This window comes from Stylophora pistillata, chromosome 12, assembly GCF_964205215.1.
Source record: "Stylophora pistillata chromosome 12, jaStyPist1.2, whole genome shotgun sequence".
Lineage (NCBI taxonomy): Eukaryota > Metazoa > Cnidaria > Anthozoa > Scleractinia > Pocilloporidae > Stylophora > Stylophora pistillata.
Genome location: NC_142530.1, coordinates 24,974,435 through 24,990,443, shown reverse-complemented (window position 1 = coordinate 24,990,443; position 16,009 = coordinate 24,974,435). Strand labels below are relative to the sequence as shown.

General features: G+C 38.6%; 2 protein-coding genes across 9 annotated transcripts in view; both read right to left on the bottom strand.

The window, feature by feature from the left end:
• LOC111323581 (polycystin-1-related protein) overlaps window positions 1-5,208 on the bottom strand; it is a 52,602-nt gene extending 47,394 nt beyond the window's left edge. For all 3 annotated transcript variants that reach the window (XM_022926969.2, XM_088741520.1, XM_088741521.1), the window contains exon 1: window positions 3,909-5,208. In XM_022926969.2, coding sequence (XP_022782704.1) covers window positions 3,909-3,993 — 85 coding nt within the window. In that variant the 5' untranslated portion in view covers window positions 3,994-5,208. The remainder of the gene's footprint in view (window positions 1-3,908) is intronic.
• A 150-nt stretch (window positions 5,209-5,358) lies between these two features.
• The window catches only part of LOC111323569 (unconventional myosin-Ib), a 32,686-nt gene continuing 22,035 nt past the window's right edge, over window positions 5,359-16,009 (bottom strand). For 2 of the 6 annotated variants that reach the window (XM_022926948.2, XM_022926949.2), the window contains 11 exons: window positions 15,870-15,938; window positions 14,093-14,179; window positions 13,012-13,098; window positions 12,448-12,534; window positions 10,243-10,317; window positions 9,997-10,128; window positions 9,694-9,800; window positions 8,878-9,010; window positions 8,150-8,302; window positions 6,828-6,961; window positions 5,359-5,938 (listed from right to left, as the gene is read on the bottom strand). In XM_022926948.2, coding sequence (XP_022782683.2) covers window positions 5,821-5,938; window positions 6,828-6,961; window positions 8,150-8,302; window positions 8,878-9,010; window positions 9,694-9,800; window positions 9,997-10,128; window positions 10,243-10,317; window positions 12,448-12,534; window positions 13,012-13,098; window positions 14,093-14,179; window positions 15,870-15,938 — 1,182 coding nt within the window. In that variant the 3' untranslated portion in view covers window positions 5,359-5,820. The remainder of the gene's footprint in view (window positions 5,939-6,827; window positions 6,962-8,149; window positions 8,303-8,877; window positions 9,011-9,693; window positions 9,801-9,996; window positions 10,129-10,242; window positions 10,318-12,447; window positions 12,535-13,011; window positions 13,099-14,092; window positions 14,180-15,869; window positions 15,939-16,009) is intronic. The other 4 variants (XM_022926950.2, XM_088741524.1, XM_022926951.2 and 1 more) reach the window with 3 other exon arrangements.

The window sequence follows — 16,009 nt, the reverse complement described above, 5'->3', positions numbered from 1 at the left end:
AATCCATGAAAATAGTCTCTTTCAGCAGTTGTTCTTCAGCTCATCAAGCATTGTCATGTACATGTTACGTGCAATACTAGAAAATGGCTGTGGAGGAGACCGCTTTGAACTAATTTCATTCTGCAATGCTATTCAAGTGGATAAGAATTAGACAGGTTTACTAGTGTTTTGAGAAGTGCTCATAATTTTGTCCTTACAAAAAACCTTCAATTTGAGAATTAAAACAAAAGGACAAAACTTGCTCATTATCTGTTGAAAAATAGATATCTTGCAGGTTTTAATTTTGACAAGGGTTCCAGGTTGGCCTTTTTTCTTATCTCTTAATTTTCACCCTTTTGAGCTCCTCCTTTTCTGTCACTTAACAGCATTATTAACAGGAAGTAGGGGGCGTAGCGCTGAAGGCGGACCACCGCAATTAATAAACAGACAATTTAAGCCCTTTGCAATTTTATAAATTGCAGGGCTTTTTTTTTTCTGTCTCCAATAAAAAAAAAACATAATTGGAAGGTTCCTCTCTTTCTGTCGAGAGCAAAAAATAACCTGTTACAGGTTAAAGTATCAATGACATAATAGTGCGCTTTATATGGCATCAATATTATTTTGCTACAGTAGGTGCACCATAGTGCTGTGCATCTGTTTGATTTTGAAATCACTCATACAATTTCAGACCAAACTGCACTCCACTCTGGTCAATTACCATAGCCGAGTTGACGCTGACTGGCATCTGAATTTCTCCTGACAGCATGACCCCTGATTCAAATGTTAACGGCACAAGAATGAAGAAAATTATTATTGTCAGCTTAGAGAAATCTTGATTTTTAATTGATTTTCTCCTTTTAAAAATACCCTAGGAAATACACAGCGTATAGAGAAAATTGTAGAGAACAAAATGTTCAGAGAATTTGCACACTATCTACTACAGGGTTATAAGAGTGGACCACCGGTAAACCACCATATTTATTCGATTAAGCACCCAGGGCGCTTATTTAATTTTTGGACTTTCAGGATGGGTGCTTATTTGAGGTGGGCACTTATTTAAGGCTGGGTGCTTATTAAATTTTCACTTTTTTCAGTAAGTAAAAAGTTCATTTTGTAACAAAACATGAAATAAGAACAAAACATGACAAATATTAAAGCATATAATTAAATTGTAACAGTTCATTGTTCAGTTTATGCCCAGGACTAACAACTCATTGTTTGGTCTTCACAGAAGTCTCTTCATCTATCATGATTCTCAATCAACTTCAATGTCAGCTCAATTAGTGAATTTTCTGGTGCTGCCTCCTTGATATCCGACAGCGTAACATTTCAGTTGAAACTTTGAGAAAAAATACTAACATTAAATTGTCATAAAATTTTCAGACAATGAAACAATACCTGTATTTCTCTTGTGCACTTTATTATTATTATTTTTTTTTGGGAGGGGGGGGGGTGGGTGCTTATTTGAGGTTGGGTGCTCTAAAAGTACTTTTTGGAGGTGGGCACTTATTTGAGGCTGGGTGCTTATTAACTACCTACAGGGTGGGCACTTATTAACTTTTTCTACCTTCAGGGTGGGCGCTTATTCAAGGTGTGTGCTTATTCAAGGTTGGGTGCTTATTCAAGGTTGGGTGTTTAATCAAATAAATACGGTAAAACTATTCCTGATTTCTGCCCCTCCCCACCAGTGGACAGTCATGAAGAAAAGCTACCCTTCATCAACTGTGATGGGGCATCGGAGCATGTAATGCAAAGGTCTGGTGTTTTTCGATCATTTCCTTAAGGGACTCAGAGTTCCCCCTGATCTATTTATGGGACAAGATTGTTGCATAATCAGCAATTCACACCACCATTTACGTTTTATCACAAAAGAATTGTTGCTAATTAGTGTACATTGTAGTGTGACCGTAATATATGCAAAATTCTAGCAGGTATAAAACTCGTGAATTTTGGCTCTACATTATTATTACTTGGATTAGTGTGTGCGTGAATAAAGAACTTTGTTTTTACAGAACCGAGTAGTTAACAAAGATGAAAAAACAACTGGAAATTTTTTTTGTCTACTTTACTAATGACAGATAAAGTGGATTTCTGATAACTGGATGTACTAATCAGAAGTTAAGAATCATCATTCCACAAATGATACAAGAAAATGTCTTTTTTTTCTTGATGTGACTTTTCTATGCCAAAAGATGCATATGCTTTAGTCAGTACGTCTGTCAAAGGAGAAACTTCCAGTCCATTTCTTAAGATCTGAGAGAAAAAACCCACACTTGTATGGTGTCACCTTGGTGATATATATATCTTATTAACCAAGCGCGGGGGCCGTACTGGGAGAATATCGGCCCCAGGTCTTGACAGTACGGACCAAGCACAGCGTGGTCTGTACAAAAAAGACCGAGGGCCGATATTCTCCCAGTACGGTCCCGAGCAAGATTGGTTAATAAGAGATTTATTATACGACTGAAGTTCAAAGGGACACAAGTGCGGTATCATTCGGGACCATTCGGGACAGTGCCCGGTCCAATACTTAGACAATATTGACCGGCAATTGAGCATTTTGATTGGTTGATTTTAGTTATCGGCCCTCCGACTGCCCGAGTCGGGTAATAAAGGACGTTATTCCCCGTTTTAGACACACAAAGTACACCACTAAGGCATGCAGAATTAAATTTCTGAAATCCACCCTAGAAGCAGGTGCACTGACTTGTTTTGGAACCATGGGACAAATTTTTACCGCAACGATCTAGCACGACATAGCGTTCTCTCCTATATTCATGAATGATTAGCTAGCTGTCTTGTTAATTTGAAAACATAAAGGAATATGAAACCATGCCCCTACAAAGCATCTATCATAGGTAAAAGATTATTTTTCGAGCTCGATCATCACTCGCTAGTCCCCAATACAGGGAAAATCGATATCTGTTGGTGCACATTACCGGGGAAAATTACTTGCTTCCCGGTGACATCTCTTTCTCTTTGTTCAGTAGAGAAATTTTGTAAATTGCGTTTTAGTAAAGAACTGATTTCTTTGAATTCCATCGTGTGTAATTATAGCTCGACCTTGAAATCAAGATTTAAGCTTCGACGGATCGGGTTTACACTTGTTACGTACTTGTTGAATACAAATATTTCAAAACTGTCATTTTATTCTAATACCAAAATAGCCTTAGCATGAGCATAGCTTCAGTCTTAATGATTTCTAGAGTACTTCCTTAGCCTTGATCAATACAAAATACAGTCCCTGAGTTAATTTACTCTCCAAGAAAATTGTATATATTTATCTCATCCTCTGAAGCAGTAACAGAGCGTAAATATCGTATTTCATTGCTGTTCAAGATTTTAACACTCGAACTTCGAAAGATATGAATTTCTGTTGTTGAACCATTACGAGAGAACGAAATCTTAAGACTGTAGAGCGAAAAATGAACACTAATGGGACCGCAAAACCCCAAATCGACCGTATTATCAATCGCTACAATTATAAACATTCATTATAATTAGGCTTTCCACTCAATTATAGTTCATTGTCGACAGTTTTTACACGGATCGAAGAGTTTTCTTTGTTATACATGATCCCAGCAGGAACGCAATTAAGCAATGAAAAGAGATCGCCTCAGCTGTATCAAATATAAGCTTAAATTCGCGAAGAATACATAATTATCTGCCTGTTCAGAGACTTTTACGTAACGAATAAGCCAGATTCTGGCTGCGTTATCTAAAGTGTTCAGAGATTGACGCGCACCTCAATTTATCAACGCAGTTTTTCAGGCTTCCCTGGATACTTGCCGGTCGAACTAAAATTAGTTATCTTCACATAGCACAAGGACTCCTCTGCGTACACAGTAAGGTCTGAAAACCCCAATTAAGGGCCGAACGTAACGACAATTACACAAAATGTAACCTCCAATACGAAAGGAAAAACTTACCTGATTCATCTTGCTCTGGTCTTGCTATCGCGACGAAGCAGCAAAGTAAAAACCAAGCAAACCCAAGATTTAACTCCCTAGCCATTTAATCCGATGGTTCCTGTCCACATTTTCTCGCCTATCGACAGAAAAACATCAGGCTAGGACATTCCTTTGACCGCGAATCGTAATCCTCTCAGATACGTGCAAACTAGCTATAGCAGCTCTGTTGCGTGTGGTGTACTAGTCCCCTGGGAGATGTCCCGGTCAATGGTCACGATACTGCACGAGGGTGCAAAAGCCGATGGGGTGCTATTTATATTTTTGCTCCTTTCTGTAGTGGTCAGAATAAATAAATTTATCCAATTGAATATAAACACGATCTAAATCTGTCAGTTATATCGGAAGCGTCCTCTGTGGTGATAAAGTCCAGGGGGAAGAAGAGCGGGCACTTCTGCAATTATGCTGAGCAGGTACAGTCCGCCAAATCCTCCAAACAAGTTGCAGTCCCTCCAACTCCCATGAGTAACCAACACAGAATTTCTCCTTACAAAATCAAGCAGACTAGAGACAAGAATAGAAAAAATACCAATTAGCGGGGGATTATAAGTTAATCCAATACCAAATTCTCCAAACTGAGAGCATAAGAATTGTTTGGCAGAGAGTAAGAAGAAGACTGTGGGTTACATGAGGTGTACACTTTGAAATTTTTAGCTTAGCTCTTCAATAGTGAACCTTCCAAGACAGAAAGCCTTAAACAGGATATGATGCACGTGTCACATTTCAAATCTAATTTGAGTGTATTCTACATGCAAATCTCAGACGCGGCCGACAGCGGTTGATATACCAAAGTCTAGACAATTCTTTTGTCTGTAAAAGGGCATCCACATGAAAGACTACTTTCTAAATAATCAGGGTCAAGGCTTTTTTTAGTCTCGATGACACTCTCTCGTGTAAACACACCCCAAGTAACCGGATTTCACATCTAAACTGTGATCCGTAGTCTTGGATTTGCTATTGACCTACCTTAGATGAACCGAACATTAAACAATTCACAGAAGACTGAATAATTCAACACTCTTTAGTGCAATAACCTATCTACAACCATTAACGTCGACTTGTTTAAGCTTCGAAGATATGGGTCTTTTATACGGAGCGTAATTAAGTGTATGTTTGATTGGCGGAATGGATGCAAAAGAACAAAACCGTCATGGATAAGGACCCATTCGAAAGGAAAGGGGTGGCTAGTATCCGTGGTAAAGTCCCATCGTATATTACGTCATAATTTAGGACTTAACAACTGGTGGTCCACATGAAATAAAACAACAAACTGTTTCACATAGCTTATCGAGTGTGCATGTTGCTCGGTGGTTTCTAAGCCGAAATTCTCAATAACTGTCTCTGCAATTCCTTGACTTGCGATGTTGTTGCTGTTGCTTTTACAAAAACAATGAAAACAAGAAAGACGAGCTGACAAGTAATAATTTTATTGTAAAATACGTTTTATGATCACTTTTTTTTTACATCTTTCCTCAATAAGGAAACAGGAGCAAAAAAAAAACAAACAAACAAACACGTTCAATGAGTAAAATTAATGTTTTAAATAGCTTCTTGTTCAAAGAATCCGCCAGGAATGTATCAATGTTTTATTGTTCGAGGGAATGCTATCAAAAACCCTGATGAGAAAAAGGAAAAGGCCCAACCATTTGCGAAAGATTTGTAAATGTTCGTATCCTGCCGATTACAATAAACGTTAAAAAGGTTAAACCTTTGAAACAAATGTATGGCGATAACTTGAAATTGTTAAGATATTTTTAAATAATTTACTCATTATAAAAGGGTGTAAAAACCACGACACCACGAACGCTTTGCTTGCTGTAAGTCAGATAATGCACAAACCAAACTAGTGCTGTACGATTTGGGAAGAAAATAATCAAACTAAGACTTCTACGACAGCTCCTTTTCTTTTACACAATAACGGCTGAGGAAGATCTTTGTCTGATCGCTTAAAGAGCAGCTCGACAGAGGTCCCAGAAAAATTCACAGCGATCCTGAAAAGGAAAAAAAAAAAAGAATACTGATCTAGTATACCTAACAAAACAGACACACGCGTGATGACTTAACGTTATGAAGGAGGGTAAGTTTCTATTACAGGTTCGCACTCAAACTTTCAGTCACCAATCAGTTAACAATTAGTCTCCTGGAACAACGAGTTTCCTGGTCAAGATTTCTGGAGACTGCATGAGACCAAAACATTCTCTGGAATCCACGGTTCTTAATAGCCTTTTGCAAAACTTTTCCTCCTGCTGATTCTCAATCCCTTTGCAAGAGACCTTTTGAGGTAATTTAGAAAATGTAGAAAATAACTCGGCTTTGCTTTTGTTGTGCTTCATTTCGCTTTGTGACTGGTCCTGAAAACTCTCGCCAGCATTTCAACCGATTAGATTTAAAACTAACACCGAACGCCACGCACTCGCGTTTTCCCGCGTTTCAGGCAGTCTTCTTACTGTGAGTTCTCATTGGGTCGTTGTAATAATGATTGACTGCTGTACTGATTATTTTACGTTTGGTTGTGCGACACTCGATCGAAACGCGCCCTAACGCTCTACCGCGTTTGCAGTCTGCTAAGTTCTATGAGTTCTCATTGGCTCGCTGTGATAATGATTGGCTGTTAAAATTATTTTAGGTTTGGTTGTGCGACACCCAATCGAACCGCACCCTGAATCCCATGACTCTCTTGAGTTAGCAGTTCCCTCCTCTAGCTTTCATGGATTTCCTTGATAGTTACTTTTGGATAATACCTTCTCTCTGATCAGTTCGCAAAATTCTCATCACTTGTTGTCTGAGCAAAGAATGGATATTATAACAAAGAGAATATTATCTTGTACCGTAAAGGGGAGTTACAGGCTGATCCCCTATTAGTACCCATTCCCTTTTCACCTGTCAGAAACATGAACAGCGGCAGACATGTCTTGTTGGGATTCTGCTTGTACTAACAGCTTGGCCACTAACTCGACCACATGCTCTGTGTGGAACACGAAGTCACCTTTCAGATGGTTCTTATCTTGTTTGTCCTGATAGGAATACAAGATCGAAATTAATTAGCAATTATATTATTAATTATATTATTTATTTATTTTATTTATTTATTATTTATTTATTATAATATTATTATTAATTATACAAGATCGAAATTAATTATCAGCTGAAAAAAACTCTCGTTATACAAGACTACAAATCTACGTTACAATCAATGAATTTCAGTAAAAGATATAATTGAAATGAATAAGAGGATGGCTCAAAACACGTTAATGGTCGCCCCTCTAACAATATGAGACACAAAATCTGAAACATCAATCGAAAATTTAATCTTCTAATTATGATCTATTTTTTAATTTTATTTACCTATTTTTTTTTATTTACCACAAAAATACAAATACTATTCTCACCACAAAATGCAAATAACGATAAAAACAAGACAGTCACACAAAAACCAATAAAAGTGGCGAGGAAGGCCAAAGAGAAACCATGGGGCTTATAGATATTGGGCCCCCTCAGAGTGGGAAAAAAAAAAAAAAAAAAGAAGTTAACAGTAACAGTAAGGCCAGGATGGAAGGTAAAATACAATGAAGGCTTAAGTATGATAAAGTATGTAACAATGTGATTTTCGCTAACAGGTCTGATTTTCGCTTTTGCATAAATAGCGCTCTCTACTGCGAGGATCGTGCATCATACGTATCTATAACCGCAGTTCAAAATATATGAACTTCATATATTCATCGTAAACAAATGTGTTTTAAGATAATATCAAATATATGAACAAAGATAAGTAATTACTAAAAGAATTTTTAAGCTAATAATTCACATAATCTTTTTTTTCAGTTTCGTTTTGAATGAGTGGAGAGAATTAGATTCTTTAATATCATTTTCTAAAGAGTTATAATAATTAGGTTCTTGGAAACTGACAGAAAATGTTCCAAGGTTGGTTGCACAAAATATACGTTAAATAAATTGACTTTAACTCTTAACAAAATTTTATCTCCAGCCAAACCATTAGGAAAAAAGAACAAAGTGGGTAAGTTCCTAAAGAAACTGTAGAGCTGCTTCGGTGAGGGGTGGTTAGCCCTTGGTAAGAGCGAGGGGGTCTCTCAGAGGAGGGACTAACGCTCGAAACATGGGCTTCAAGAACTCTTTACGGTGACCAAATTTGTATTATCTATTTAGTCCATTAGGAGAAAGATTAAAGAATAAACAACACCTACCGTGCGAATGTGGAACACGATTACTCCATCTTTCAGCGGACTCACGGAGATTCTCTGAATGTCTCCCAAATCTACGTTGTATTTCGTGAGGAAAGACTTCGGGTCTAATACCAGCATCTCAGTGTCCGAAATGGTCAAAATGTGAGGTACTACCTGAAGGAGAAACAGTAGAAACATGGAAATTACAGCTCACTTGTATGTTTGTAAAGTAATCCTTGCGGAGTTCGTTCCGAATGGCGTAAATGTTCCAACTATGAGAGGAAGTAACTGAAAAAGTAGATCGTGGGGAAGTTCCCCACTCGAAACACTTACGTTACAAATCCAGACGAAAACTAAGTTTCGTGAAACCAAGCCTTCAGATTGTGCTTTGTATTGAGGGTATTAAATCTTTAAAGAAATATATGTTTGCATATCACTCGTAGATACCAGAAATATATGTTAGCATATCGCTCGTAGAAGAACTCGTATCTGAAGGTCGCAAACACCGCTTTCGATTAACCGTGACGTCATCGTCGTGATGGAATAACTTTTGCCTCCCAGTAGGAAATTCTTCTGAAAGCTTTGTAAGGAAAGGACAAGCAAATCACCGCATGAAACGTTTCACTTTTCTTCGCGCCTGTTCCACAGTTAACATAAAACTGTTTTGTCCTCTACCCTCTCTCATCCAATGAATTTCTGATCAACAAACTGAAAATATTAATACGCAACAATAAAACATTTTTGTAGACCTTGCCGTCTTTTCTATTGATCTTTAACACAGAATCTGCCCACACAATCCGTTGGTTGTTGTTACCAGTGTTCTTTTTCCACTTCGGATTAGCACTGAGGTTGACACGATCGCTTTGGAAAGGAACTGCTACCCTAAAAAACAGGAATACCACGAAAAAAGGTTTCAATCTCCCTGAACGCTTCAGCGGCGTGTTTTTTTTTTGTTTTTTTTTAATGACACTTTGCTATTGTGTTGATAAATTAAGAGAAACATTTCCCATTCCACAGGGACGAAGAAGAACGACAACCATGGACTATTTAATACACTGTCCGGCGGAGGGGAGATGCTTCGGCCATGTGGATTTTGCGCTGGAGTCTGGATTACAAGGTCCGGGTCGTTCTTCGGCCAAGGTCCTTGTATCGTTTCCTTGGGCAAGGAAGCCTAATGAGATTTTGGAGATTGGTGGTGTGGGGGGGGGGGGGGTGGGGGGAAGGGGGAGGGTGGGGGGAGGGTGAGGGTGGGGTGTTTCAACTTACGATGGGCTGGCCGCTTTCCATCAAAGGAGCAGTTCTGCAGGTGAGTCTCTTAAGCACAATTTATTCTTTTTTTATTTTTTTTTTATTTTTTTTATTTTTATTTTTATTTTTTTATCTGGTTCATGAATGACCTAAGAAGGCACTGCACATGTTTGTCTGCACTGAACATGACGCGGTGATTCTCAACAATTTACGAAAAAAAATCCTGCCTTCTACACCACAGCAATAAACACCAACAAGAGACGGTATTTCACCGAGGAGAATCATAATTGATTGTATCAAAAAGTTACCAAACTTACGTGGAAGGATACGATGATTTTTTGTCTTTGAAAACCTCGCTGGCTTGGAGTTTTTCTTTCAGAATCGCTCGCTTTTCGGGAGGACATCTTTCTCTGAATTTCTTACACTAGAGAGGATAAGAGCGAAACCTGAGTGAGTTGACAAACTATTAGACGAGTCTTCCTACCTCCTTGAGCAAAATTCAGAAATATAAGTGAAAAAAGGCCTAAAATGAATAGAAACTATAGCCTCCGCCAAAATTTAGTATTACGTTAGATCGTTAGATCGTTTTCGTACGGTAAGGCTAAAAGGCGACCACTTACTCTCCAAGAGTGGTAAATGCCCTTAAGAAGATTGTTTGTCTCCCTAAACATTGGTGAAGATGAAGGCCAATGCGTATCCAAAGGTGATAAGGACGGTAGGTTGGTCTTTAACTTGGTCAAATATCTGTAACACTGTAATTAGTCAAAAATCGTAAATAAAATTATTTGTGATTGGCAAAGTATAAAGAGGCAGATGACATATAATTTACAAGTGATGACAGAAGTTTTTTTAAAAAGGCTACATACCAGGTAAAGGCGAAGAAATTTCATGATCTTTGGAGCTGCATTCTTTCTGAACTTGGGATGGTACTCACGACGAACCTAGACAACGTAACAAAAAAAAATTTCTTTTAGTTTAATTTCCTGATTTACTTGTCTTTTCCATTTTTGTTTGTTTTTGTTTTTAATAAGGCAACATACACTTAGTCTCGGTTTTCAAAATTACGTTAGTTTTAAGTTAGTCATAAGTCTTATTCAGTGTTATTCTGCCTAGAAATCGAAGGTATGGTTAGATTAACCTTTGTCAGATCGCTGGTCGAACCAAAACCAAAGCTGTCACAACGGCCAACAGAAAAGTAAGTTAACACATTTTTATATCCACATGCACACGAACGCGCAAGTGACTATGTGGAGACCGAGTTTGCCTCTTTATGGTTTAAAAGCCGTCGCGAATTTTCCAGGCTAATCACAAGGTTCCGAGGCGTAACATTATTCAAGCCGAGATAACTCGACTCCTCGTAGGAAATTACTTTGAAATCTTTGCGAGCTTAATGCGATACATCTACTTTAGCGGCGCATAAGCTGGTGGCACTAAAATTCTCTTGTTACTATTTAGACTTCACCGAGTTGAAATGATATCAACCTGCATCTTAAAGAAGGCTGAGTAATATGTGTTTTTAGAATACTTTCAGAGCAGAGCGAAGAGTTTCAAGAAATCTGATTGGTCGAGCGGTTCCTTATATGACGCTCCACGCGGTTTATACAAAATGTTAAAATAAAATGTTAATAAATGTTACTAAAATGTTATGATTTTAGAAATTTCTCTGCTGTTCAGCTCAGAAATTATACTAAAACAATTATTCGCCTCAGGTTCGGTGAATATTGTCGAATAATCCTCTTGACTTCGTCTCGGGAATTATTCGACGATATTCACCTCGCCTTCGGCGAATAATTGTTAAGTATAACAGTGATTCTCGCAGAAATGAACACTACTTGACCTACTTATGTAAGAAATTTCAAAAAAAAAAAAAAAAAAACACTACTTACGTAGTAGTGAAAATAAGGCCTTATTTTCACTACTTCATAAGAAACGTTCACTACTGCGAGAATCGCTTTCATAAATTTCTTAAAACCGTGGTGCACATATATGATTTTCGTGTATGCAAATTCCTTGAATATGTGTTTGGTTACATCCAAGCAAAGCTAAGGTAAGGTAACGAATCTGATCCAACCGACGCGTCGGCCGACACGTTGGCCGGACCTTATAGAAAGACTCTGCCTCGTTGGTACTTTTGCTTGGCTCCAAACTTCGACTCGTCGATCTCCACTGTTTTTCCTACACCTCCGATCTTCATGTCAGCGTTCATAATTTTCGTCGAACATACCGTTCGTAAGTCGCTCAGCGCACGGATCACTGTAGGCTTTGAAAGGCTAGTCAGTCTGGCGATGTTACTTCCAGAAGCCTTGATAGCCCACAGGAACATTAGATGAAGCCACGTACTCAGCGGGATGTTGGAACCTTCGAAAAACGAGCCTGACCTTATAGAAAGCCAGGTTCGACAGCGGCTGTTTGTACAGCATCGGTGGTGTGTCGGTAGTGTGTCGGCCGACACGTCGGTTGGATCAGATTCGTTACCTTTACCCAAAGCTAGAAACTGTTACAACGCAGCAAAACGGCAAACCACGCTACCGGCGACAAAGGTAAAGACACGAATTTTTGGCGGCAACGTAACATCTTCTCAAGTGACGGCTCTCTCTGCATCTTACAAAGAGATTAAATGTCTTCGAAGCTCGCGTTCATACCACTAAATTCAGCTATCTCACAAAGTGAATGAACAGAATACGGCACGAACTGTGGAAAGTTATACAATTCATTCACGGTTGGTTTCAAACCAATCAGAGTGCGCGTGGTTTCTTGGCCTGCAGTGCAGGTGAATCATGAAGAGGACCAACTTGGTTTACTGATCGGCAAAGTTTGACTGAAGTTGAAGTGGACGAAGAGAGGAGGGGACGGGTCCCTCTTCTTCCTACTATTTTTCTCTTATCTTTACTCTATATCCACCCCCTTGGTAAAAAAATTGTCTTTCTCAAGCCTTCCTGGCTTTAAAAACCATTTGGTGGCCGAGCTCTTCACTTAGAATAATTTGCGCCAAAAATTCGCACCCAATGCAGGCTAATAGTACCATAGTTAACAACTTAACCACGAAAAAAAAAAATTTCACTCTAATTCACCTTACAGCCTGTAAAATAGGCCGCTATTATAGTCGCAGCCTGGTTGCGTATCTTTTCAAGGACCATGCATCTGTAAAGTTTGCGGGCCTGGTGGAATCGAATGGAATGAATGCGAGAGGAAATCATATTGAAAAACCATAATTGTTGGTGGTGCGACAAAATAGCAGTGACTTAAAGTGCGACTGTCTGAACAAATCAAGATTAAATTCACTCTTCATTCACCTTCCAGCCTGTTTAGCATGCCGCTACTATAGTCGCGGCCTTGTTGCGTATCTTTCCAAGGACTATGAATCTGTATAGTTAGCGGACCCGGTGGAATCGAACGCAATGAATGGGAAAGGGAATCAAATTGACAAAATAATAGTGATTGGAAGTGCAACAAGAAAAAAGTGACTTAAAGTGTGATTGTCCAAACAAAATTTCAACTTTTCTCGGCTTTAGAAACCCAAACTTTTCGACACCAAACTTTTCACTTAGGATCTGAGTGCCACAAATCCGCCAGGTAACTAATTGTGCCTTATTTAACAACTTAATCACGAAAAAAAGATTTCACACTCAATTCACCTTCCAGCCTGTAAAATAGGCTGCGATTATAGTCGCAGCCTGGTTGCGCTTCTTTTCAAGGACCATGGATCTGTAAAGTTTGCGGGCCTGGTGGAATTGAATGGAATTAATTCAATATGTTGTTTGTTCTGCTCTCTCGTTTCCACTTCCGTAAAATCATAGAGAACTACAAATTGACGGTTAACAAGTAGTTAATTCTAAAAAAGTATCATAATTAATTGTTCATTAAGAAGTTAGCCGATGAACTATAGTTAACAGTGCTAGAATCCTTCAATTAATTTTATTTACATCAAGTCAACTATTCCATTGGTGCCATTAAGTAATTGGGTGATCTGAATTCAACATGACTAACTTTGTTCGTTTTCTTCTTACTTCCCCCTCCTTTTACTCTCATTTACTATCATTTCACGATACCAGAATTGCAGCTTATTTTGATGTTTATCACTTGCAATTCATTATACTCAGTATCGATATTCAGTATAAATTTGAACTACAAGCACCCATGCTCCTTGACAAATGGAGACGAGATGGCTTCTAGACGTCGTTGTTGTATGTCGTTAATTTTCATTGCCAAATGGTCTCTAATTAGGAACCCTGCTTTTTTTTTTCGGAGATCATATATGTACTATTAGTTGAAAGGGTGAAGTTAAAAGATTATTTTGGAATGACTAGAAACGGATCATTCAATAAGAGACCGATATATGGACAGTATCAATTTTGGAAACGGGTTTCGGTGAGGCCGTCGAAAAACTGCGTATGGTAAATGAAAGAAGTTTTTCAAGTACAAACTGCTATTCCAGGTTCTGGATGTGTGCGTGTGTCGTAGTTGTTGTTGTTGTTATTTGTTTGTTTGCTTGTTTGTTTGTTTTTCAGTGAACTCTTTTAAATAATCCCAAGATATGATTATCAATTCATCGTTCTGGCCGCGACACCTGAATTTCGATGAGGTGTTACATTAAGATAGTGCTCACTAGTTCAAAAATTTGTTTAATGTCGTCAGGTGTTCACTGGATAATGTACTGCTACCGTGAAGCGAAGTTATGTGCTGAACTCTTCTGAGATTTACAGGATAAACGCTGACCTGCCATCCGTAGAAGTGGGTGCGAATTATACCAACAGCCCAGATACATTTCTTCTCGTACAACATGGCTTTGTAGAGCTTCCGTGCCTGGGACGTAAAACGACTAGTTACTGCTTATAAATCGCTCTTCGGATCGACTTATTGAGATAACAAAGACAAACATGATATTGGGAATTAAAAAATAGTAACGTAAAAAAGCATGATGGATTAATGAAGGATAACGTTTTCTTTAAGTCTAAAGATATCAACTTTACAAGCTTGAAAAGTGCTTGTTCAGTGTTGGCAATCTTTTAAACTGAAAATATTTCCATTACTTTCCATGACCTTTTCTAAGACTTTTTAGATGAACTGATTGATAGTTGGTTTCAAAATAATGGAGAAAAGAGGTTGCTACGATGTTCACAAAAAAATCATTGTGCCATTTCGTATGAAAACGGAAAGAATTTGACAACTACAGAGCTGATGGCTAAAGAAAGAACAGAAAAAAATGGAAAATATGAGTGCAATGCATGTTGCTCGCTGTGTAAGTGATAAGGATTATGTAGAAAGCGTGACATGCATGTTAGTAGAGCTGCGTTGCTTTATGCAAGTCACACAACAGCGCGCCTCCTAGACTAGGAGTAACTGAACAAACAAGAGATATAGGTTTAGTTAAAAACTAAACCGCCACAGCGCGCCTCCTAGACAAGGAGTAACTGAACAAACAAGAGATATAGGTTTAGTTAAAAACTAAACCGCCACAGCGCGCCTCCTAGACAAGGAGTAACTGAACAAACAAGAGATATAGGTTTAGTTAAAAACTAAACCGCCACAGGAGTCCAGAAAGCATGTTTCTCTATTGTCTACGTCAGGTGGAATTCCAACGGCCTCTAAGAAGCAAGATGTTATCTCAGGCAAAGCAATCATATTAGCTAGTAATCTAGAGTTGCCTTCTTTTAAAATGGTTAGTTTACAAGACTTATTTTACAATAGATAGTTTGCAAGAGTTAGTTTACGAACAGATTTTCAAATTAGAGTCTAGTTATTGTTACGGTGTAACTACGAGAGTTCCACAAAGATTTTCGAAAGTCGATGCTGCCTTTACTTGTTAAATAGGAGAAAACACAGAGTTCAGCGCTGCGCATGGATTCGAAAACGATTACTGCCTAATTGCACAGCTATCACCATCATCATTATTGTGATTCCTTTCAAATATTATTTGTTTGTTGCGATCAGTTGTTAAGATGGATTCGATTAATTTTTTAAATTTTTCTTAATTTTTTTGAGAAATATTTCCACCCTGACTGAGGCGGCGGAGCGTTTTGAAACGTGGGAGTGGGGGGGGGGGGAGGGGGGATCTAGCCATGCGCATATAATTACTCAAATTTTCCAAAATCCCTTTTGTGTTCTTCGTTGGCACAAACAAACCTCTTGACAGTTTTGAGTGTGCCTGTAATCCATTCGTGCCCTACTTTCTTTTTTTTGGCACAGTCCAAAATTTTTCAGCGTAGCATTCGCCTGGGTTCCCACGACAATATTAAACCATGGCTATCTGGGTTAAATGGAAAATTGCAACAGTTGATAAGCTTCTCCGACACGAGACAGAACCTTTGGCCAATTTCTTTGCTACGTTTGCGATATTTTCGGCGTTAAACCAAATTTTTGTTTGGGACAGGGGGCGGGGGGGGGCTACAACCCCCTGTCCCCCCTGCTCCGCCACCTAAACTTGAGGGAGTAAGAGGTTTCCCGGCTTATTCATGTTCAGTTCGCATATCATTTTCAGAATTGAATTACATACCTTCCAGCCGCGAACAAAACAAGCGATGGTAATGGCTGCGCTTCTCTTTTTAAGATAAGTCCGATGATCCTGCGGAAGTGAACAGAGAATAAATTATCAAACTATTACAGTAAATGGTTTGAACCCGGGGGTAACAAGCG